This window comes from Piliocolobus tephrosceles, chromosome 17, assembly GCF_002776525.5.
Source record: "Piliocolobus tephrosceles isolate RC106 chromosome 17, ASM277652v3, whole genome shotgun sequence".
Lineage (NCBI taxonomy): Eukaryota > Metazoa > Chordata > Mammalia > Primates > Cercopithecidae > Piliocolobus > Piliocolobus tephrosceles.
In genome coordinates this window covers 4,180,829-4,204,655 of record NC_045450.1, presented here as the reverse complement: position 1 = coordinate 4,204,655, position 23,827 = coordinate 4,180,829, and the positions used below count along the sequence as shown (strand labels likewise).

The 23,827-nt window shown below is 51.4% G+C and overlaps 1 protein-coding gene and 1 long non-coding RNA gene across 2 annotated transcripts in view; one reads left to right on the top strand and one right to left on the bottom strand.

Moving 5' to 3' along the window:
* The window catches only part of SRL (sarcalumenin), a 19,701-nt gene extending 1,077 nt beyond the window's left edge, over positions 1 to 18,624 (top strand). Inside the window, exons 1-6 of the mRNA XM_023225854.2 lie at positions 1 to 250; positions 3,749 to 3,850; positions 5,098 to 5,193; positions 10,382 to 10,498; positions 11,752 to 11,985; positions 15,018 to 18,624. The exon at positions 1 to 250 is cut by the window's left edge and continues 1,077 nt beyond it. Of these exons, the coding sequence (XP_023081622.2) occupies positions 1 to 250; positions 3,749 to 3,850; positions 5,098 to 5,193; positions 10,382 to 10,498; positions 11,752 to 11,985; positions 15,018 to 15,829 (1,611 nt within the window). The 3' untranslated portion in view covers positions 15,830 to 18,624. The remainder of the gene's footprint in view (positions 251 to 3,748; positions 3,851 to 5,097; positions 5,194 to 10,381; positions 10,499 to 11,751; positions 11,986 to 15,017) is intronic.
* A 3,472-nt stretch (positions 18,625 to 22,096) lies between these two features.
* On the bottom strand, positions 22,097 to 23,452 carry LOC111551740. Its single transcript, XR_002734448.1, has 2 exons — positions 23,354 to 23,452; positions 22,097 to 23,100 (listed from the first exon to the last, which is right to left on the bottom strand). It is a non-coding gene; the product is annotated as an uncharacterized LOC111551740 (long non-coding RNA).
* Between the last annotated feature and the right edge of the window lie 375 nt (positions 23,453 to 23,827).

The window sequence follows — 23,827 nt, the reverse complement described above, 5'->3', positions numbered from 1 at the left end:
CAGGAAGGCGGAGCGCCACAGGAAAGCGGGGGGCCCCAGGAAGGTGGGGATCCCCAGGAAGCCAGGGAGCCCCAGGAAGGTGGGGAGCTTCAGGAAGCCACAGGAACCACAAGCCACAGGGACAGAGGGGCCCAGCCTGGCTCGGAGGAATTGAATACGGAGTCCGTGGGCGGTGAGACCCTGGACATGAAGGCAGAGGAGCCCGAGGAGGGACATCAGGGGAGGGAGAGTCCCATCGTTGCTGCCCAGGGTAGGAATTAATTCCCTAATAGCAACCCCGTCCCTTGGGCAGCTGCATTCTCCCTGGAAGTCTTGTGTGTAGGGCACAGGCAGGGACAGAAGAAGGTGGCAGAGGGTGGCAGGCCCTTTTCAGGGTCCCGGCCCAGGGAGGTGCCTTCAGGCTGTGCTTTGGCTGCTGGCCTCCAGTTTGAAAGGGGCAGTGAGAGGGGTCAGAGGGGCCCCCAGAACCTCCCCTGAGGGTCCCTGATGCGCCATAGCCCATGCCATTGCCTCAACCTAAAGAAGCAGGGAACTAATGGCGTGATCGGTGCCCTGTGATCGGCGGGTGGAGGGACGTGCAGGGAGTGGATGGGGGTGGGTCGGGAACTTCCCTGATGATTCCCTTAGTGGGCTAGGACTGGGGTCTCCCCTTGAAGACTCGGCTGTAGGAAGCATTGCAGAACCAGGACCGAGGGGTCACGATCATGAGATGAGAACTCAGGCTGTGACCACCATTGTCTGTCAAATGCCCACCTGAAGCCGCCAAGGCTGCCCTCAAAGGTCTGGGGGCCAGGAGCAGAAGGGAAAGGGCAGGGCCGAAGCTCTCGGGCAGTGTGAGAATTGCAGCCGATACGAGGGTCGGTCAGGCACCTTCATGGCTGCATCTGCTTAGTACATGGACTTAGACCGGGAGTGGAGCTTTCAGGGTAGAGGCCAAGGTCAAGTCTTCACTCTCCAAGATAGCTTCCCCACAGGCTTTGTTGCAGAATTAATTTACATCCTTTTTGCTCTGTCACCCAGGCTGGGGTGCAGTCGTGCACTGCAGCTTCTAACTCCTGGGCTCAAGTGCTCAAGCGATCCTCCCACCTCAGCCTCCTGAGTAGCTGGGACTACAGGCATGTACCTATCACGCTTGGCGTTTTTTGTTTTTTTTTTTTTTGAGACAGAGTCTCGCTCTATCACCCAGGATGTAGTGCAGTGGTGCGATCTCAACTCACTGCAAGCTCTGCCTCCTGGGTTCACACCATTCTCTTGCCTCAGCCTCCCGAGTAGCTGGGCGTGCCACCATGCCCAGCTAATTTTTTTTTGTGTTTTTAGTAGAGACTGTTTTACCGTATTAGCCAGGATAGTCTCGATCTGACCTCATGGTCCGCCCGCCTTGGCCTCCCAAAGTGCTGGGATTACAGGCTTGAGCCACCACTCCTAGTCAATTTATATACTATCTACATACTATTTATATACTACCTGTCAGGAATTGTACTCCATAAGGGCGGGTGTGTGCTGTGGTCAGTCAGCTCCCTATTCTGGGTCTGGGGTTGGGGCTGCCTGGGACTGGTTTAAAGAGTCACTGTCCCTGTAATCCCAGCACTTTGGGAGGCCGAGACGGGTGGATCACGAGGTCAGGAGTTCGAGACCATCCTGGCTAACACGGTGAAACCCCGTCTCTACTAAAAATACAAAAAACTAGCCGGGCGAGGTGGCGGGCGCCTGTAGTCCCAGCTACTCAGGAGGCTGAGGCAGGAGAATGGCGTAAACCCGGGAGGCGGAGCTTGCAGTGAGCTAAAAACAAGACACAGAAGTCCAGATTATGAGATGCTGCAAGAGGCACATGGACTTTTTTTTGGTTCTCACCCCTAGTGAAGCTGGCCTCCTCCTGCCCCGTAAGGCCCGAGTCCACCCCTCTTCTACTCGCATAAAATCCTTTGTGCAGGCAGCCTGGGAAGAAGCGGCTGTGATATCATAGGCTCAGAAACGGCAGCCTCCCTCTCCCCGGGAGCCTGCAGCAGGCACCCACATCACTTGCTCTCTGGGTGAGAAGCAGCAGTTGATCCCCTCAACACACACACACACACAAGACAGACACAGATCCACAGACACAGATCCACAGACACACGGACACACAGATACAGACAACAGGGAGACACAGAAATATACATACATACAGAGATACAGACACACAGAGGCACACACATAGATACAGAGACTCACACAGAGACAGACAGATACACAGACACACACACAGACACACAGATACACACAACAGAGAGATAGACACAAATATACACACAGATACAGAGATACAGACACACGGAAACACAGAGAGACACACACACATAGATACACGCAGAGATTCACACAGATACAGAGATACAGAAACATACAGACACACAGAAACACACATATGCAACACAGACACGCACAGGCATACACAGACACAGAGACACACAGACACAGAGATATACACAGAGACACACAGAAACACAGACATCGAGACAGACACACACACACCCTGCAGTGGCCCTCCCAGCCGTCCTTCCCATACGGCCAGTGTGATCCTGATGAAACGCTCATGTGGCCACGGCGGCTGCCTGCCTAGAGCCCCTCACTGGCACCCATTGCGCTTGGGATGAGACCCAAAGCCCTGTGGAAGGTCCTGCCCGGTCAGTCCTGAGAACCTCAGCAGCTCCCCAGCACTTAGGCCTCCCTGACTGCAGCCGGACTCCCCTTCTGCTGCTTCTTGCTAAACAAGGCTCATCTGGGGCTTTCGCAGAACGCTTCTCTCCACCCTTCACCTAACTCCCTCCCCCAGCAGAGACCTGGGGAGGCTTTCTCTCACCCTGCTGCTGAGACCACTGGTGCAGGCACACTCCTGAGCCCCACTTCGCTTTCAGAATGTTTCCTTCTGTGGCCACCTCATCATCTGTAATGATTACATTTTATTATTATTATTTTTATTATTTTTGAGGCAGGGTCTCCCTCTTTTGCCCAGGCTGGAGTTCAAGCCAAAAGGCATTCTCCCACCCACCCCCAAAGCCTCCAGAGATGTGTGATGTTTTAATTTTTTGAGACAGGGTCTTGTTCTGTGACCTAGGCTGGAGTGCCGTGGGGTGATCATGGCTAACTGCAGCCTTGACCTCCTGAGTTGAGAGAATCCTCCTGTCTCAGCTTCCTGAGCTGAGACTATGGGTGTGCACCACTGCCTGGAAAATTCTTTTTGGTAGAGATGGGGTCTTGCTATGTTGCCTAGGCTGGTCTCAAACTTTTGGGCTCAAGTGATCCTTCCATCTCGGCCTCCTAAAGTGCTGGGATTACAGGTGTAAGCCACTGCACTCGGCCCCAACATTACTTTAAAGACCATCACCTCTGACTCCGCTGGACTAAGAGCAACTGCCTAAGGGCAGGAGTTGTGCCCATTTTGGGCACCACCGTATTCCCAGCATGATGCTCAGTGCCTGGCGTGGCGAAGGTGTTCAATACCTATTTGTTGAATGTATGAAATAAATAGATAAGAAGGTTTCTGCAGGTTGAGATGTGGACCAGCTCCCCGAATGTGAATACATTGCACGTGGAACTTCATAGAGTTTGGATGATCAAATTCCTTCCTAAAGGCAGTCGGTCTAGTGTAACTTGGCAAGACCCCGCTGAGCCCCTGCTCGAGGTCCAGCCTTCGTCTGCCTCGCCGGGGCGCAGAGCTCAGCTGGCTGTTCACTTTGCCCTCCCTCACCTGGCTGTCTGCTTCTCTCCACAGAAGAGACGGAGGATGCAAATGAAGAAGCCCCACTGAGGGACCGCTCCCACATCGAGAAGACCCTCATGCTGAATGAGGACAAGCCATCTGATGACTACTCTGGTAACCAGGGGAGGGAGATGTGCCCAGGGCTGGGAGAGCCCAGCCCGCCAGGCCCAGGAAGACTCCTGGAGGCTCCTGAGAGCCAGGGCACGCTGGGGCTGTATCTTGGAGGCCGGAGGGGACATTGGGGAAGAGGAGAGCCCTGAAGGTGGGAGGCTTCGTGGAGGAGGCTCTGTGAGTGGGGTCCAAGCCTCGGGGTTCCAGGTGGGCACAGAGGAGGAAGGGCCGTCCAAGCAGACGGCCCAGTGTGGGCGATTCCAGTGTGGCCTCATGCTGTGCGGGGAGGATGCTTAACACACACCCATCTCCTTCGCTGTGATTTTTAGTTTATAAAGCCATTTCGGTGTGGTATTTCTTTTTATCTTTGAAACCCAAGGATTGCAGCAGGGCTTGTCTCCTCTTAATCGATGAACCACCTAACTGGAGCTCAGGCTAGCAGCGATTTGCTCCTGGCACACAGCTAGAGGGTGGCGGATGGAGGGATAGAGTCTCGCTAGCCTGACTTGCCACCCCATGGGCCTTCCTGTTGGTGCCTCCCCCCTACTGTGGGCTCCCAGCAGGGAGCTTCCTCTTAGAAAGAGGCCACCTGGGTTATCTGACCCACCCCCGGGAGTGTCTGGAAGTACAGTGACAGGCCAAGGCCAAGACCAGGGCCAGGGCGCCGTTCTGCAAGCCTGCTGGGTGCTGGGCCTCCTTGCCTTCTAAGCCTCAGGGAGCACACACAGAGGTGGGCGACAGAGATGGAATTCTCATCCACCAAAGAAAGGGCTTGCAGTGAGGCTGCAGACCGAGACAAGGTTTCAGACACCTATTGAGGTGAGGAAGGAGGAGAGAGGTTTTAAAAAAAACGTTGGCATAGTGGCTTATGTCTGTAATTCCAGCACTTTGGGAGGCTGAGGTGGGTGGATCACTTGAGCCCAGGAGTTAAAGCCTGCAGTGATCTATGACTGCACTCCAGCCTGGGCAACAGAGCAAGATCCTGTCTCTAAAAAAATAAATAAATAAAATAAAATAAAATAATCAAACAGCTCAGGAGGCTTTAGGGGTGGGTGGGAGGTTTCTGTGGGTTGAGATGTGGGCCAGCTCCCCAAATGCAAATACATTGCACAGTCGCTGGGCTGCAAACAGCGCTTGCTCCCCACCAGGCAGGAGTGGAGCTGCCCTGGGTGGTGAGACCCCTCCACAATGGAGGAGCTGCCTGGATCGCACCTCCCTGATGCTCTTACCCCGGCCCTCTCTGTCTCCAGCGGTGCTTCAGCGGCTTCGGAAGATCTACCACTCATCCATCAAGCCCCTGGAGCAGTCCTACAAGTACAATGAGCTCCGGCAGCACGAGATCACAGGTAGGGCATGAGATCACAGGTAGGGCATGAGATCACAGGTATGGCACAGGCCTGTTGGTGGGGTCGCACCGCTGACCAGCCCGTACTCCCCTGGTGCCCACACAGGTTCAGGAGCTCATTCATGACATGTGCGAGGACTCAAGGGTCTGGGTCTGGGCTCCCCCTGGGAGTTGGAAAGGACGACACCTCCATCACGGAACTACCCTTTCACCAGCAGAGCGCGATGCTATCCCAGGGTGTTACAGATGCATTTTGATTTTAAGCCTTTATGCTCCAGTCACGCACATTTGAGTTTTCAAGGGCAGTGATGCCAATTTCGATCCCTCCTGTGCCCCAGAGCCCACAGATGCCCCCTGTCTACTCACAGGTGGTGCCTGAGTCCTCTGATCACTCCATTCCTTCCCCTCCTCCTTCCTCTCTGCTTCCTTTGGGCCTGGATTCTTTACAAAATTGGTTTTCAAAATAATAAAAACAAGACACACTTGTTGCAAAAAATTCAAATAGTGCAGAATAGTATACATTGAAAAATAAAAATTCTATTCTTGACCTCCAACTTCTTTAATTTGACTCCCAGAGAAACCCATTGTTATAGCGAAGACTTCCAGGCATTTCCTCTTCATGTGTGAACGCACAGATGGATGTCATTTTTTGTTTTTACAAACATGGGATCCTGTTACGTGAGCTGTGTGTGTAGAGACCTCCCTCTGACGGCTGTGTGCTCTTCCACTGCGTGACCGCACCATGCTCTGGAAAACCAGCACATTCCTGGTGGTTCACGCCTGTAATCCCAGTGCTTTGGGAGGCAGAGATGGGAGGATGGCTTGGGCCCAGGAGTTTGAGAGATCAACCTGGGCAACATAGTGAGACCCTGTCTCTACAAAAAATACAAAAATTAGGGGTGGGCATGGTGGCTCACGCCTGTAATCCCCGCACTTTGGGAGGGCGAGGCGGGCAGATCACGAGGTCAGGAGTTCGAGAACAGCCTGACCAATGAAACCAAAAATACAAAAATTAGCCGGGCGTGGTGGTGGGTGGCTGTAATCCCAGCTACTTAGGAGGGTGAGGCAGGAGAATTGCTTGAACCCGGGAGGCAGAGGTTGCAGTGAGCCAAGATCATGCCACTGCACTCCAGCTTGGGCAGCAGAGCAAGACTCCATCTCAAAACAAACAAACAAAACATACACACACAAATTGGGGCACAGTGTGATGGCTCATAGCACTTTTAAAAACAATCCTATGGCCAGGCACGGTGGCTCACACCTATAGTCCCAGCACTTTGGGAGGCTGAGGCAAGCAGATCACTTGAGGCCAGGAGTTTGAGACCAGCCTGGCCAACATGGCAAAACCCTGTCTCTACTAAAAATACAAAAATTGGCTAGGTCTGGTGGTGGGTGCCTATAATCCCAGCTACTGGGGAGACTGAGGCACGAGAATCACTTGAACTGGGGAGGCAGAGGTTGCAGTGAGCTGAGATTGTGCCACTGCACTCCAGCCTGGGTGACAGAGCGAGACTCCGTCTCAAAAAAATAAAAAATAGCTGGACATTGTGGCATGTGCCTGTGGTCCCAGCTACTTGGGAGGCTGAGGCAGGAGGATCATTTGAGCCTGGGAGGCAGAGATTGCAGATTGCAGTAAGCTGAGATTGCACCAGTGCACTACAGCCTGGGCGACAGAGTGAGACCCTGTCCCCAAAGGAAAAAAAAAAAAAAAAAAATTGGAACACTGCAATTAAACATTTTGCTAGTTGTTACCATATTGTCTCCCATGATACCAATTTGTACTCACAATAACAGTAGATGAGACTCCTTGTTTCCCAACAGCAATGCCATTTAAAAATGTTACTCATCTTTTGTCCGGGCGTGGTGGCTCATGCCTGTAATCCCAGCACTTTGGGAGGCCGAGGCGGGAGGATCACGAGGTCAGGAGTTCAAGACCAGCCTGGCCAATGTGGTGAAACCCCATCTCTACTAAAAATACAAAAAATTAGCCAGGCATGGTGGTGCGTGCCTGTGATCCCAGCTACTTGGGAGGCTGAGGCAAGAGAATCGCTTCAACCCAGGAGGTGGAGGTTGCAGTGAGCCAAGACTGCACCACTGCACTCCAACCTGGTGACAGAGCAAGATTCCATCTCAAAAAAAAAAAAAAAAAAAAAGTTACTCATCTTTAAAACATTTAGCAATGGTATCTTATTGTTTTGTTAGTGAGATTACAGATCTTCCCCTGTGTTAATCTGGCTGCTTCTATATGATCTTGTTTAATGCTCCGGATGGCTGTAAGTGGCCACGGTATAATAGGGTTTGTGTTCTTCCTGTCTACAGAGGGGAACCTGAGGCCCAGAGATGTGCTGGGTTACCCAGGATCACACAGCTGGAAGCAGTGAATATCCCGTTCCACAGCTACCTACACCGTTTTTCATAGTCTAGGAGCCAGTTATCGCCCCCTTTGTAGCGGACGCACAGCCATTGGTGTGAGCTTACAGAGCCTCCCAAAGGCTTTCTCTTCCTCTCTTGGCCCTAAGACCCAGAGGCTTGGCCCTCCCAGGAAACTTGTGTGGACAGCAGCAGGGGCCAGGAGCTCCGGTGTCCCCAGGGCATGGCGCTCTGCAGGGAGGGCCTGCCTCCTGGCCCCTGCGCTTGCCTTCTGGGCTTGGCTCTTAACTCCTAGTCTCTGGCCAGCTTCCTTGTAACCTCTCCCAGGCTCACATCCCACCTCCTGCGTAGGCCAGCGGTGCCCCCTGCTGTGAGGAGCCGAAACCACAGCACCAGGAAAGGGCCCTGTTTGTGGCTTGTCTCAGAGAATGGGAACATCTAGGGCTTTCCTTGTCGTTGCCTGGGCCGGTGTTAAGAGACTGTGACATCTCTGTGGCTGTAACTTGGGACTCCTGCCACCCTCCCAGCCTCCTTATCCCTTCCTGGCCCTCAGCCAGGGCTTGACTTCCACAGAGATGTAAGTGTCTCCTGTGTATTCACAGGCAGGAAGGGATGGGGCAGGGCCATGGTGTTGCTTTCAGGCAATGTACATGTGCCTGCCCTATGTAAGACACCACCTGGTTAGGACTGAGCTTTAGCCTCGGAGAAGGAAGACCAGAGCATCCGAAAGCAAGATACAGAAGAGGAAGCATATGGCACCACTCTCTGTAAAAAGATAGGGGCCGGGTGTAGGGGCTCACGCCTGTAATCCCAGCACTTTGGGAGGCCAAGGCAGGTGGATCACTTGAGGTCAAGAGTTCGAGACCAGCCTGGCCAACATGGTAAAACCCCATCTCTACTAAAAATACAAAAATTAGCCAGGCATGGTGTCATGCACCTGTAGTTCCAGCTGCTTGGGAGGCTGAGGCAGAAAAACGGCTTAAACCCAGGGGGCGGAGGCTGCGGTGAGCTGAGATTGTGCCACTGCACTCTAGCTTGGGCAACAGACCAAGACTGTGTCTCAAAAAAAAAAAAAAAATGGGGAAGTGCTGGGTGCCGGGCACTTTGGGAGGCCGAGGTGGGTGGATCTCTTAAGCCCAGGAGTTAGAGACCAGCCTAGGCAACATGGCAAGACCCCATCTCTAGTCTAAATACAAAAATGAGCTGGGCTTGGTGGTACATGCCTGTAGTCTCAGCTACTCAGGAGGCTGAGGTGGGGGGATCGCTTGAGCCTAGGAGGTCGAGGCTACATGAGCTATGATCACACCACTGCACTCTGGCCTGGGCAACAGAGTGAGACCCTGTCTCAAGAAAAAAAAAAAAAAAAAGAAAGAAAAGATGGGGAATGTGATAGCTACTAATATTGCTTACATATTCATTGCAATGTCTAAAATCACATGTAAGGAATCAGCAGTGGTTACCTATTCCAGGGGGTGTTAGGGCTGAGGCAGACTGGACAGAGATGGGAAACTTCACTGTCTACCTTTTTATATTCCTGATCTTTGAACCAAGAGATTAAATAAATAAAAATCATAACAAATAAATGAAACAAAAGGGGAGTGCCTAGTGTTTTTCGGGCAACCTCCTGGCCTCAGGGAGACAAGTCTGGAGAATTTCAGTGCTGAATTATGCAGGGCTGACCCTCTGGGCTGTAGTCCAGAGAAGAGCTGAAAGAGCTGAGGCCTGAAAATCTGCAATAAGATTGACCACACCCCACGCTGAAAGCCTCTCCCCTTCCCTCCCTGTCTGCTGGATTTGAAAGCACTAGAACATTCTATTTTTCCTCTTAGGGACCCACCTGGAGTGGCCCTTGGCTGGGTCATCTCCCCAACATGGCCTTCGGAAGGACATTGGATGCAGGACCCAAGAATTGCCAGTTCATTGGTTGGTTTGGGGCACTGGCAAATTTGTCATGGACTTTAGAGGCTAGTGTTTGAGCGTGGCCCTAGAAGAGGGTGAGTGCAATGGCTCACACCTGTAATCCCAGCACTTTGAGAAGCCAAGGTCGGAGGATTGCTTGAGCCCAGAAGTTTGAGACCAGCCTGAGCAATGCTGCAAGACCCCATCTCTACAGAAAAATGTAAAAAAGTAGCTGGGCATAGTGGCACATGCCTGTAGTCCCAGCTACTACTTGGGAGGCTGAAGTGGGAGGATGGCTTGAGCCCAGTCATCATAGTGGGGTACAATTGCACCACTGCATTTCAGCCTGGGCAGCGGAGACCCTCATTATAAGCAAAAGAGGAGAGAAAGAGAGAGAGACTGGCCCTAGAGCCCAGGATTAGGCTGTATGGGGAGTTTGGGGATCCCCAGGTTGGAGGAGAGGAAAGCTGCAGAGGCTGGAGACAGGTAGGGTCTGAGTCCAGATCACCCAAGATTATACAAACTGCTCCACATCCATCCTCCATTCTCAACCCAGATTCTCTCCATGTGGAAGCTCTGTCCTCCTTTTTCTATAAGCTTTTCTCCTTCAGATTTAACGAGGAGACCTAACCCAGAGTGAGTTCCAAGTCAGGGTTCGTTGAATTCACGGAGATACTTCTTCTGGTGGGGGCAGATGTGCCAAGGATCTGAGCAAGTCCCAAAAGTGACTTCTGTGTCTTTTTACTGGGTGATCGCACTTATGTAGCAAGACAAGTGCCACTGGGGGCTACACACGTCTGATTCATGGAGAATTCCACAACTCAATTGGATGGACGGTGAGATGCTTTGGAGCACGGTGCCATACCCCATGTCTGAACTTTTGTTAGATTTATTCCATTTCTACCTCCTGTTGCCCGCAGATGGAGAGATTACCTCCAAGCCCATGGTGCTGTTCCTGGGACCGTGGAGTGTTGGTAAATCTACCATGATAAACTACCTCCTTGGGCTGGAAAATACTCGCTATCAGCTCTATACAGGTAATCAATCTTCTTGTGTGATTGTTGGGATTTGAATGCTACATTTTCATGGTGTAAAAGCACCATGAAAAGTTAAATCACTGGCTGGGCATGAAGACTCATGCCTGTGATCCCAGCACTTTGGGAGGCCAAGGCAGTGGATCACTTGAGGCCATCAGTTTGAGACCAGCCTGGCCAACATGGCAAAAACCCCGTCTCTACTAAAAAAATACGAAAATTAGCCAAGGGTGGTGACACATGCCTATAATCCCAGCTACTCGGGAGGCTGAGACATGAGAATTGCTTGAACCTAGGAGGCAGAGATTGTAGTGAGCTGAGATTGCGCTACTGCACTCCAGCCTGGGTGACAGAGCAAGACTCTATCTCAAAAAAAAAAAAAAGAGAGAAAAAAGGAAAGTTATGCCACTACAAAATTTGAGGGACGGGTGCAGTGGTTCATGCCTGTAATCCCAGCACTTTGGGAGGCCAAGGCAGGTGGATCACGAGGTCAGATGGAGACCATCCTGGCAAACACAGTGAAATCCCATCTCTACTAAAAATACAAAAAAATTAGCTGGGCGTGGTGGTGGTCGCCTGTAGTCCCAGCTACTGGGGAAGCTGAGGCAGGAGAATGACATGAACCTGGGAGGTGGAGCTTGCAGTGAGCCGAGATCACGCCATTGCACTTCAGGCTGGGCGACAAAGCGAGACTCTTGTCTCACAAAAAAAAAAAAAAAAAAAAAAAGAAAGAAAGAAAGAAAAAGAAAAAGGCTGGGCATGGTGGCTCTATGCTTGTAATCCCAGCACGTTGGGAAGCCGAGGCAGGAGGATCACCTGAGGTCAGGAGTTCGAGACCAGCCTGGCCAACATTGTGAAACCCTATCTCTACTAAAAATACAAAAAATTAACTGGGTGTAGTGGTCCCCACCGGTAATCTCAGTACTTTGGGAGGCCAAGGTGGGCAGATCATTTGAGGTCAGAAGTTCCAGACCAGTGGGGGAATCGCTTGAACCCAGGAGATAGAGGCTGCAGTGAGCTGAGATTGCACCACTGCTTTCCAGCCTGGGTGACACAGCAAGACTCCATCTCAAAAAAAAGGTAACTGTTATGTTATATATGTTTTACCACAATTAAAAGAAAGCCCCAATAGCTTAGCAAACATATCCAATTCTGTTGCAAAAGTCTCCCTGTGACACCCGGCATATACACATGCTTCTCAGTAGGTCTGTTTCACAGAGATCACCTGTTCCTTCACCTCTCACCCCGTGTGCCAGGTGCCGAACCCACCACCTCTGAGTTCACGGTCCTCATGCACGGGCCCAAGCTGAAAACCATCGAGGGCATCGTCATGGCTGCTGACAGCGCCCGCTCCTTCTCACCCCTTGAGAAGTTTGGCCAGAATTTCCTAGAGAAGCTGATTGGCATTGAGGTTCCCCACAAACTTCTGGAGAGGGTCACTTTTGTGGATACACCAGGCATCATCGAGAACCGCAAGCAGCAAGAAAGAGGTAATTTAGCCCTCATTTCTGAACAGTGTGAGCTCTGTTTCAAAAAATTATTTTTGGCCAGGCATGGTGGCTCATGCCTGTGATCCCGGCTCTTTGGGAGGCCAATACAGGAGGATCCCTTGAGGCCAGGGGTTCAAGACCAGCCTGAGCAACATAGACCCCATCTCTATAAAAAAATGTAAAAGATTAGTCAGACATGGTGGCATGTGCCTATGATCCTAGCTACCCGGGAGGCTGAGATAGGAAGATTGCTTGAGTCAAGGAGGTTGAGGCTGCAGTGAGCCGTAATCGTGCCACTGCACTCCAGCCTGGGCAAGAGTGAGCCCCTATCTCATATAAATAAATCAATAAATAGGGTTGGGCACAGTGGCTCACATCTGTAATCCCAGCACTCCGGGAGGCCAAGGCAGGTAGATCATTTGAGCCCAGGTATTCTAGACCAGCTTGGACAACATGGTAAAACCCTGCCTCTACAAAAAATACAAAAATTAGGTTGGCATGGTGGCACATGTCTGTAGTCCCAGCTACTTGGGAGGCTGAGTTGCGAGGATTGCTTGAGCCCAGGAGGTCAAGGCTGCAGTGAGCTGTGGTCATGCCACTGCACTTCAGCCTTGGTGACACAGCAAGACTGTGTCTCAAAAAAAAAAAAAAAAAAGAAGGAAGAAAGAAAGAAAAGAAAACGACTTTTGACAGTGGGTGGTAGGCAAGCAGGGAGAGGAAGTGTGCCCAGTGTTGCCCAAAACCAGGAGAGGCATTCTTAACTTCCACCCCTTCTTGTCGTCACTGCGATGCCACTTGGGTTTTGGAGTGCCTGGTCCTCCTACCTCCCCGAGGACTGATTTGGTTTGGAGACGGCAATATTTTCCAAAGTGGGGGCCTAGTCCTCTCTCCAAGCAGCTCTGAGAGATTCAAGCTGGGGTTCAGTTGTCTTTGGGAGGCCCCGTCTGTCCTGTGTAGCCAAGGGCCTGGACTAATTGGATCGCAGTAACAGTATATTTGACTTCTGGCTAAATTGGGTCTGGTGCTCCTGGGCCTGCTGTAGGTTGAACCTGACTTTCAGCTCTTCCTATTCCCGGTTTCTGCTTTTCCAGGCTTGCTTCCCCATAAGCCTTTAGCAGGCTTCTTCAAAGCCCTGCTTGCCCTCAGGTAGCAGGGGAACGCTACTTTGGGCCTGTCTGACTTCACTTACGTGAGAGTAGGCAAAATCAGAAAGACAGAAACCGGAGTGGTTTTAACAGGGGCTCGGGGGAAGGGGAGATGGGCTGTTACTGTTAAATGGGTACAGAATTTTCAATTTGGGAAGATGAGTAAGTTCCAAAGAGGGATAGCGGTGATGGTTGTACAACAATGTGAATGTATTTAATGAACAAGGCTGACAACCAGGCCACAAGACTAGAAGCCAGATGCTAGCAGACATGCAGCTATGGAGTAGACCACTGAGTCCTGCCATGAGGCACAGCTATCTGCAGAGAGTCCTGAACAGAGCAGTGTGGGAACATGTGACCAGACGGTGGATCTCAGTTTATGGATACAACTCCCACTGTGGTTATAAATAGATCCTGTAGTAATGATACTAGCAGTAATATTAAAAGCAATTAATCATAGTAGTAATATTAGTAATATTATAGTATATTTAATTATATTATTATGGTATAACAACATTCATAGTAGTATTAGTAATATTAATAATGTTAAATAGGCCGGGCACGGTGGCTCAAGCCTGTAATCCCAGCACTTTGGGAGGCCGAGACGGGCGGATCACGAGGTCAGAAGATCGAGACCATCCTGGCTAACCCGGTGAAACCCCGTCTCTACTGAAAAAATACAAAAAACTAGCCGGGCGAGGCGGCGGGCGCCTGTAGTCCCAGCTACTAGGGAGGCTGAGGCAGGAGAATGACGTAAAGCCGGGAGGCAGAGCTTGCAGTGAGCTGAGATCCAGCCACTGTACTCCAGCCTGGGCGACAGAGCGAGACTCCATCTCAAAAAAAAAAAAAATAACAATAATGTTAAATAGTAAATTGTACTCCTACTAACACATTGGATAATTTTATGCATTATTGTAAAAAAAAAAAAGATTTCAATGTTTTTAAGACAGTTAGTCCTCATCTCCTCAGTTTTCTTATTTGCAAAGAAAACTAGGAAATAAGAAGCTAATGGACACATTGGATAATTTTATACATTATTGTAAAAAAAAAGATTTCAATGTTTTTAAGACAGTTAGTCCTCATCTCCTCAGTTTTCTTATTTGCAAAGAAAACTAGGAAATAAGAAGCTAATGGAATTAAAATGTATTCTGCACCAGCTGTATGACTGGAATTTTAGGTGCTCTCCTATATTTACAGCAACGTGATAATCTTTATATCAACTCAGATGTTGATATTGTTCTTGTCATTTTGGAGCTAAAAAAGTAGAGCTTAGAGGCATTTAATATACAGCTGGCCAGGGGCAAAGCTCAAATTCTAGTCCAGGTCTCAATGCCAAGCCCACACTCCTTCCCCCTAAATAATGCATTCATTCTTTCATGTTCTTCTAATTCCTCATTTCTCTCCCTCAGCATCTTTGCCATTGCCCCAGGTCCTTTTAGACAATAGGACAATCTCCATTTTGAACAGGTATTTAGCTTTCTTGGAAACTTGGATTTCACAGTAGATTAAAACAATGATCAGGTGGGATGTGGTGGCTCATGCCTATAACCCCAGCACTTTGGGAGGCTGAGATGGGAGGATTCTTAAACCTGGGAGGTTGAGGCTGCAGTGAGCTGTAATCATGCCACTGCACTCCAACCTGGGTGACAGACTGAGACCCTGTCTCAAAAAAACAAACCAACAAGAAAAACAAGGATCAGGCTGTTCTTGGTTGAAGGTTGGCAAGGGACAGGTTATGTCACTGATTTTTTAATAGTCTTTAGACACCCAGAAAATCCATAGTGCTGTTCCTTCTTTCAACCCCCAGAATGGTTCAGTCCTGAAAGGAGGTGTGCGGGCTTTGAGGGAGGTCTACTCAGTTTGACTTCTCGCTTCTGTCTCCCAAAGGGTATCCCTTCAACGACGTGTGCCAGTGGTTCATCGACAGAGCTGACCTCATCTTTGTCGTCTTTGATCCAACCAAGCTGGATGTGGGTCTGGAGCTGGAGATGCTCTTCCGCCAGTTGAAGGGGCGTGAATCCCAGATAAGGATCATCCTGAACAAGGCTGACAATTTGGCCACCCAAATGCTCATGCGGGTTTATGGGGCCCTCTTCTGGAGCTTGGCCCCTCTCATCAATGTCACAGAGCCCCCAAGGGTTTACGTCAGCTCCTTCTGGCCACAAGAGTATAAGCCAGACACCCATCAGGAACTGTTCCTCCAAGAAGAGATCTCCCTCCTGGAAGACCTGAATCAGGTGATCGAGAACAGATTGGAGAACAAGATTGCCTTCATCCGCCAGCATGCCATCCGGGTCCGCATCCACGCCCTCCTGGTTGACCGCTACCTGCAGACTTACAAGGACAAAATGACCTTCTTCAGTGATGGAGAACTGGTCTTTAAGGACATTGTGGAAGATCCTGATAAATTCTACATCTTCAAGACCATCCTGGCAAAGACCAATGTCAGCAAATTTGACCTTCCCAACCGTGAGGCCTATAAGGACTTCTTTGGCATCAATCCCATTTCCAGTTTCAAACTGCTCTCCCAGCAGTGCTCCTACATGGGAGGTTGCTTTCTGGAGAAGATTGAGCGGGCCATCACTCAGGAGCTTCCGGGCCTCCTGGGTAGCCTCGGGCTAGGGAAGAATCCAGGTGCTCTCAACTGTGACAAAACAGGGTGTAGCGAAACCCCAAAAAATCGCTACAGGAAGCACTAGGTGGTATAGCGGTTCTTGGGTTCCTGTTGGTGAATGAGCTTGTGTCCTAACTGTCTGAGAAGTCCCGGTTTATTAACCCTTTGAGCCACAGTGGCAGGAATTATTACATAGTGGAGATTTGAGAGTTCATTGAGGCCAGGGGTCGGGGCAGGTGCGTGGGTCTAGGGAGGAGAGTGGAAACTGTGAATTCTAGCGTGCTTGTCTTGTCGCTTCAATGAGGAGGCCTGATTGAGGCAAGTCAGCCTCCACCTGCTTTTCCTGGGTCCTGTCTTGGAAGGACAGAGAGCAGCTAAATTGTAGTGTATCTTCAATCAGTGAGGGTCAAAAAAGCTAAAAGCAGCTGAAATTCCTTGTCCCCTGGGAGCTGGGAAAACAGCGAAGGCCTGAGTCGTAGAGATTATCGGGTCCCTTTTGGCTTCTTTCCACACCCACAGTCTCGCGTTTGTTCCCTTGGCTGCCTCTTAACTTTGGGCTGACTTTCAACAGTGAACAATCTCTTGGGTCTGAATATACCTGGGTTTGTTTTTGTTTTTTTTGAGACAGAGTCTCGCTCTGTCGTCCAAGCTGGAACGTAGTGGTGCAATCTCAGCTCACTGCAACCTCCGCCTCCTGGGTTCAAGCGATTCTCCTGCCTCGGGCTCCCGAGTAGCTGAGATTATAGGCCTACCACCATGCCCAGCTAATTTTTGTATTTTTAGTAGAAATGGGGCTTCACCATGTTGCCCAGGCTGGCCTCAAACTCTTGACCTCAAGTGATCCACATGCCTCGGCCTTCCAAAGTGCTGGGATTACAGGCATGAGCTGCCACACCCAGCCTTCACCTGGGTTTTGAGCCAATCCCCAGGACTTGCTCCTGGTTTCCTCAAGGGGTGGGGCAGTGGTTTAGGACACTAGACAAGTAAGAACAGGAGTTCCCAGGAAGGACGAGAATCTGCTTCCCCCACTGCCACTTCTCTGATGTATTCCTCAAAGCCAGCTCCGCTCAGAGGCACGATCCCTTTATCGGACCCAGGAGGAGGGGACTGGTTGGTGTATCCAGGCAATTTACTCTTGGAAGTCACTTTAGGGAAGGTCATGGAAGGGCTCAGAGGGTTAATTGGTTTGCAGTGTGTCTTTGTCTATTGCATGTCTTGGAAAACTCAGATCCCAAAGGCGCTGGGTTTCAGAGAGGACAGTGGAGACCTTGCTCCTTTTCCTTAGGCCGCCAGTCTCTCCCAAATTTCAGAGCAGGCTGTTTCCACAACTCCCCTGTGGAAACACTCAGCAGCGGAGTTGCTCCTTCGCAGTTTCCACATCATGGCTTTTCCTTTCCTTTCTTCTCCATTCCCTGATGCATCAACACTTAAAACTCAGAGCAATTTCCTAGGAGTCAGAACCAGCACCAGCCACTCAGTGTTGGCGGCCACCAAGGCTTAACATTGACCTTCCCACCTGACCTTGACGCAGATGTCCACTGAACACACCGCAGGAAAGCCAGGGCCTTCAATACCGATGAGTGTGAATATGTGTGTACGTTGGCCAAGAGAGATTAGGGAGATCACATAGACTCGAGGGAGTAGAGAGCTTGTAACAGTCTTGCAAGGCTATAGCATGCACGGCTCTGCAGCAGGTGGTGGGGAGCAGAGGAGCAGGCCCTGCAGGGAAGAAGCAGCCTTTGGATGGTGAAATGTGCATGGTGCACGGTCTGTGCACGCCCAGGAGACCCAGCCCGGGCTGCCTCGAGGGACTCCTTTGTGCACAGCCAGCCGCTTCTCTTGGGAACAAGCTGTCCTGGGGGCCTTACCCATAAGGCAGGAGTCAGGATGCACCAGCTCAGCACCAGGAAGTCATCCTGGACCAGAAGGACAGTGGAAAGGTAAGCAGAGGGAGAGGCACTCCGAGGTCAGGCAGGGTAAGCCAGTTCACAGTCAGGTTAGGTCTACGCAGAGAACCTTGAGTTAGGAATTCCTGGTTCTCAGAATCGTTATCAGTCTGGTGCATGCTGTCACAGGGGCTGTTGCGTTTGGCTTTGTGGAGGGCCTGGAACCTTCCACAAGAACACCCAAGGTTCCAGGGCACTCAGGACAGTGTTTCCAAAGAACAAGTCGACCAGGAAAGAAAAGTGAGTTCTGCAAGGGGCATCCATGGAGCCCGTGATAGGGGCTGATGAGATGGAATCTGTCCCGCTTCTCATTAACCACCCTCCGCAAACCCCAGAACCCCTCACCTCATCTCTGTACCGTCTGCCCTCTTGGGGGATGGGCCCTCCCACTTTCCCCTGCCTGCTCCTCCATGCTGTGAGCTGCTTTGGCAGATCTGCTTTTCTGTGTAGTCAGGGGAAAAACAAAAACAAAAAAACACGCACAACTGTGTGGGCATTGTCATAGCTGTTGATGTCACCACTGCTTTGGGGGAAATGGCTGGGACGAGGCTAATACATTCATGCAATATTTATATTTTCAGGGGGCTACGTTATCAGCGTGCTCTCCCTGCCTTGGGCTTTTCTTTTCATCAGGTATCTGTTTTCCTTTTCGTGTTCCTTCTCTGACTTCTCTTGTCTCTGCTGCTCACAGGCCTGCCCGTCAGTCCCGCACAGATATTCAGCGTCTGGTTTCTGGCCAGCTCCGTGGAGGGGGCTTTAAGCAGAATTCTGACTTTTTGGGGTGGGGGATTAGCAACTGGGGGAAACTTAAGGATCCAGAGATTCCCCCAAGAGGAGTGTCTGGAAGGATCTGTGCCTGGACAGTGGCTGAACCTTTCCAGTGTTCTTTCGTTTCTGATTTCATCAGTCTCAATAAAGTTCCGATCTCTCTTTAACACCGCGTGCTTTCTCATGGTCTCCAGCTAGGTTAGCCTCTTCGTCCTCCTTTTATCTGGTAGAGTGAACTCATGTGTAAGTTTCTTGGGGAGAGACTGGAAATTAAGAAACTGCCCACCTGTGTGTTAGCTGGATGCCCCAGGACCTTCTTTGGGGCTGAGGCTGAGTTGCTCTCAACCACCCAGGAAGCCCAGGCGGGCGTGGTGTCCTCTGAAACTTAACTGCTCTCTCGGCCGGGCGCAGTGGCTCAAGCCTGTAATCCCAGCACTTTGGGAGGCCGAGACGGGTGGATCACAAGGTCAGGAGATCGAGACCATCCTGGCTAATACGGTGAAACCCCGTCTCTACTAAAAATACAAAAACTAGCCGGGCGAGGTGGCGGCGCCTGTAGTCCCAGCTACTTGGGAGGCGGAGGCAGGAGAACTGCTGCCTCCGCCTCTCCTCAGCACCTCAGTGCCTCCTTCCCCTGGGCATCCACGCGGCTGCCTCAGATACCTGCGGGCTCCAGTGGGGGCGGGCACAAAGGGTTCCCGAATGATAGGGCTGCCACCTCCTCTTGGCTTCACCTGAAAGTGATTTCCTCCTCCACGAAGTGTGGACTTGAGCCTCCCGCTTGGACCTGTCTTTAGAGAAACCTGAACCTGTCCTTGACTCCCTGAGCCCTTTCTACCACATTTTGCTGTTTCTAGTGTCCTTTTCAGAGCAGAGGTCCTTTAATTTTTATGTTTTACCTCTGGGGTCTTCGAAGGAGTTTCACATCTTGCTTGAGAACAGGTTTTTTTGTTGTTTTCGATCTTTTTCTTTTTTTTTTTTTTCTGAGATGGAGTTTCGCTCTGTCGCCCAGGCTGGAGTGCAGTGGTGCCATCTCGGCTCACTCCGCCTCTTGGGTTCAAGCAATTCTCCTGCCTCAATGTCCTGAGTAGCTGGGACTACAGGCACACACCACCATGCTTGGCTCATTTTTGTATTTTTGGTAGAGACAGAGTTTTACCATGTTGGCCAGGCTGATCTTGTACTCCTCACCTCAAGTGATCTGCCTGCCTCAGCCTCCCAAAGTGCTGGGATTACAGGCGTGAGCCACCACATCTACCCAATTTTTTTATTTTTTGAGACACTGTGGCACCCAGGCTGGAGTGCAGTAGCGCGATCATAGTTCATTGCAGCCTTGACCTCCTGGGCTCAAGCAATCCTCCTGCTTCAGCCTTCTGAGTAGCTGGGACTACAAGCACATGCCACCACGTCTGACTAATTGAAAAAAATTTTTTTTGTAGGGATGAGGTTTCATTATGATGCCCAGGCTGGTCTCAAACTCCTGGCCTCATTCCATCCTCCTGCCTCAGCCTCCCAAAGTGTTGGGATTAGGGATGTGAGCCATCTCGCAGGTAGAGAGCAGGTTTTGAAAGGGAAAAAACTGGGCCCTGGGGAGAAAGGGTGAGTCTGCAGTCCACGGTCTTTGAGCAACTGAGCAACCTGACCCAACTAAGGCCACTCCTGATCACCCACCCAACCCTGTGTCCCTCTTCCACCCTTTCCCGGGAGAAATCCAGAGCTCTTGCCTGGAAGAGGGAGGTCTGTTTTAAAGATAAATGTGAAGTAATATGCCAGAATCTGCCTCAAAATTGTGCTGTTTCACAAGCTTCACCATCTTCACGTTGCCTGCCATTAAGATGATAGAGAAACAGAAACAGAAAATGGAGAAAGGATAATCAGGGACCAGGATACACATGAAGTGAGGGGCATGAATGGAGTGTTTTTAAGGGTAAGTGGATGTATCATCTGAATCCATGGGGGTTACACATGGTTATATGCGTAAGGTGTGTGCAAATACATATGTAAAGCCCATGCATGTGGGGAAACAGGTGGCCAGGTACTTAGCACAGTGCTTGACATGCAGGAGCTCATCACCTGTGTGCCATCAGAGTGAATAAGTGGGGTTTGGGGGAGTAAAGGTGTCTGTGCGGGTTTTTGAGACAGGGTCTCGCTCTGTCACCCAGGCTGGGTGACGTGATGCAATCACAGCTCACTGCAGCCTCCAATGATCCTCCTGCCTCAGCTCAGCTTCCCAGGTAGCCGGGACTACAGGTGCACATCAGCACACCCAGTTAATTAAAAAAAATTTTTTTTTGGCTGGGTGCGGTGGCTCATGTCTGCAGTCCTAGCACTTTGGGAGGCCGAGGCTGGCAGATCACTTTAGGTCAGGAGTTCAAGACCAGCCTGGTCAACATGGTGAAACCCAGTCTCTACTAAAAATACAAAAATTAGCCAGGCATCGTGGAGGGCGCCTGTCATCCCAGCTACTCGGGAGGCCAAGGCAGGAGAATCACTTGAACCCAGGAGGCAGAGGTTGCAGTGAGCTGAGATCACGCCGCTATACTCCAGGCTGAGTGTTTTTTAGAGAGATGGGGTCTTGTCATCTTTCCCAGGCTAGTCTCAAACCCGTGGGCTCAAATGATCCTCTCACCTCAGGTAATTTTTCTTTACAAGAAAGTAAAGGCAATAAAAAAGCATTATAATAACAGAAACTGGCTGGGCTAGGTGGTTCACGCCTGTAATCCCAACACTTTAGGAAGCCAAGGTGGGAAGATCATTTGAGGACAGGAGTTCAAGACTGGCCTGGGAAACACAGTGAGACCACCTCTCTACAACAACAAAATTAGCTGGGTGTGGTGGCATGCGCCTGTAGTCCCAGCTACCCAGGTGGCTGAGGTTGAAGGATCGCTTGAGCCCGTGAGGTAGAGGCTGCAATGAGCCATGATCCCACCACTGCACTCCAGCCTGGGCAACAGAGCAAGAACCTGTCTCAGTTAAAAAACAAAACAAATAGAAACTGAGAGTAGTATGATGTGACATGAGGTTGTCTGTAGAATGCTGACCAGCTTGGCCAACGTGGTGAAATCCCGTCTCTGCCAAAAATACAAAACTTAGCTGGGTGTGGTGGTGCGTGCCGGTGGTCCCAGCTACTCATAGGCTGAAGCAAGAGAATCGCTTAAGCCTGGGAGGTGGAGGATGCAGTGAGGCGAGATCACACCACTGCACTCCAGCCTGGGCGACAGAGCGAAACTCTTGTCTCAAAACATATATATATATTAAAAGTAATTTTGTTAGATAATTTATTGAGGATTTTTCCTGAACAAAAAATACTTAAAAAAAAAAAATCTTAACTCCATCTCCATTTCATATTTGATCTTTACCATGATCTTGTAAAGTAGATGGGGGCAGGGATATTTCCTATTCCTAAACCCAAATCTAACATGGGGAAACTGCATCTACAGAGGTGCAGTTTTGCCTGAGTTCGGCCTGAATTCACTCTGCTAAATGCAAGACAAACCACACCAAAAGGCCAGTTTCCTACCCATCCCAATATCCTTTCTACTCTATCCATCGCATTGATTTGTGGTAATCTGGAGCTGACAGCAGATTGTGCACTGAGCACTGTATATTTTTCAGACACACTAAACAATGAGATTTTGTGAAGAGTGCAAAAAGATTTGTTATATTTCCATTTTCTCCAAACTTCTGAATTTTTTTCTCACCAGGATTCCAAAAAAATTTAGATATTCTGCATATTAAGGCATAGTCTCTCACCTGGGGGATGCAGCCATCTAGTAAAGGATACAACGCACAATTGTAAATCAGGATACATGGGTCTGGCAAAGAACTTTCTTTCTCATTTGCAAATATCATCATTTGCAAAGCCTGATCAATGCATATAAATTGTTAAATTATGTAACGGATTATTTCTATTGAGAAGAATCAATTGACACAACCTCAGGGCTCTTCTGAGAATACTGAGACACACTAAGGGGCTATGGAGTTTGGTTGGAGAAGGAGTGCAGTTTTAGCTACACTTTGAGGGATGGGCACGTTTGGTGGGTCACAGATTAGGGGGATGGAGCACAGGGGAAGATCCAGGGCGCCCAGACGCAGGCAAGGGAAGACCGCTGTGTATGGCGGGGATAAGGGAATGGAAGAGCAGTCAAGGTGAGAGGAGATGAATTAGGGAATAGTGGGCCTTAAGGGCAAGTCCAGGGAGTCTGGGTCTGAGGCCACTGCAGGTTTCTGAGAAGGGAAGATCCAGCGGGCGGCTGTGCTGGGGCGATCTGGGGAGGCCGGAGCGTGGCACGCAGGAGCCGAGCGCCTGCCCCTGGGCCTGCTGCGTGGGGTCTCTGTCCTCCCCCGGTGCTGCCCCACTCCAATCCGATGCCAGCGCCCCACAAGGCGGTCGCGAGCAGAAGCCCATCCACCCCATCGGCCTGGCCTCGCCGGGGGACCCCGCCCGCCCTGGGCAGGCGCCAATGTGTCCTTTCTCTGGATCCTTCGGGCATCAATTAAGATCGCGGTGACAGGGCCCCCAGGCCGTAGGAGGACCCGGACCGCCGCTCCCCGCGCGGTGTGGACGGGCTTCCGGCATCCGTGCGGGGACAGGGCTGGGGGCTTCGGTGACCACGGCCGGGTCCGGCCACTCTTCCTTCGTCTGCGGGAAAACGTCGCGGCTGGGGAGGGCCTCAGATTTCCCCGGCACGCGTCCTCTCCTCAGTGGGGAAACTGAGGCCCGGGGCAGGGCAGCTCTGGACCAGGGTCGTGACGGTGGGGAAAGTGGGCACCTGGCTGAACCTGGCCTTGTCCTTCGCGCCCAGATCCTCACACGCTGTCCCCGTGGGGGCCATTACCCGACCCTGCGGACAGGGATCGATCCCGCGACCACTCAGCAGTGACCCATTGCCCACCTGCCCGCTCGCCTCGCGCATGCGCACCGCCTTTCCTCCGGGCTCGGCCCCGCCCCCTCCGGGCCGCGCTCTTCGGACCGAGTCCGGGGCTGAGGTCAGCGCAGGCGCAGACGCAGACGCGTAGCGGCGGCGCTTCCTGAGCGCTGCGCTCGGGACAGTCTCGGGGCGGGCGGCGCCTCGGCGCTGGGGGCGGGGCGGGCAGGGCAGGCGCCCACTGGCTGAGCCGGATGGCAGAGCCGCCCCTCCGCCCTCTCCCAGCGCTGGCTCGCGTCCCTGGGGTCCGAGCTTAGTGGCGCGCAAGCTCCGTGGCCACCAGGGCCAGCCCTGCCCCCTCAGCTGAGGAAGCCGCTCCCAGCCTCCTCCGCCTCACGCCGCGGACTCAGCTCCCGGGCCTTGCGGGCGCTGCCTGTGGGGTGGGGAGGGCAGCGAACCTCTGTCCTCCCAGGCCGTCACCGCGCGGTTGGGAGGGCGCCA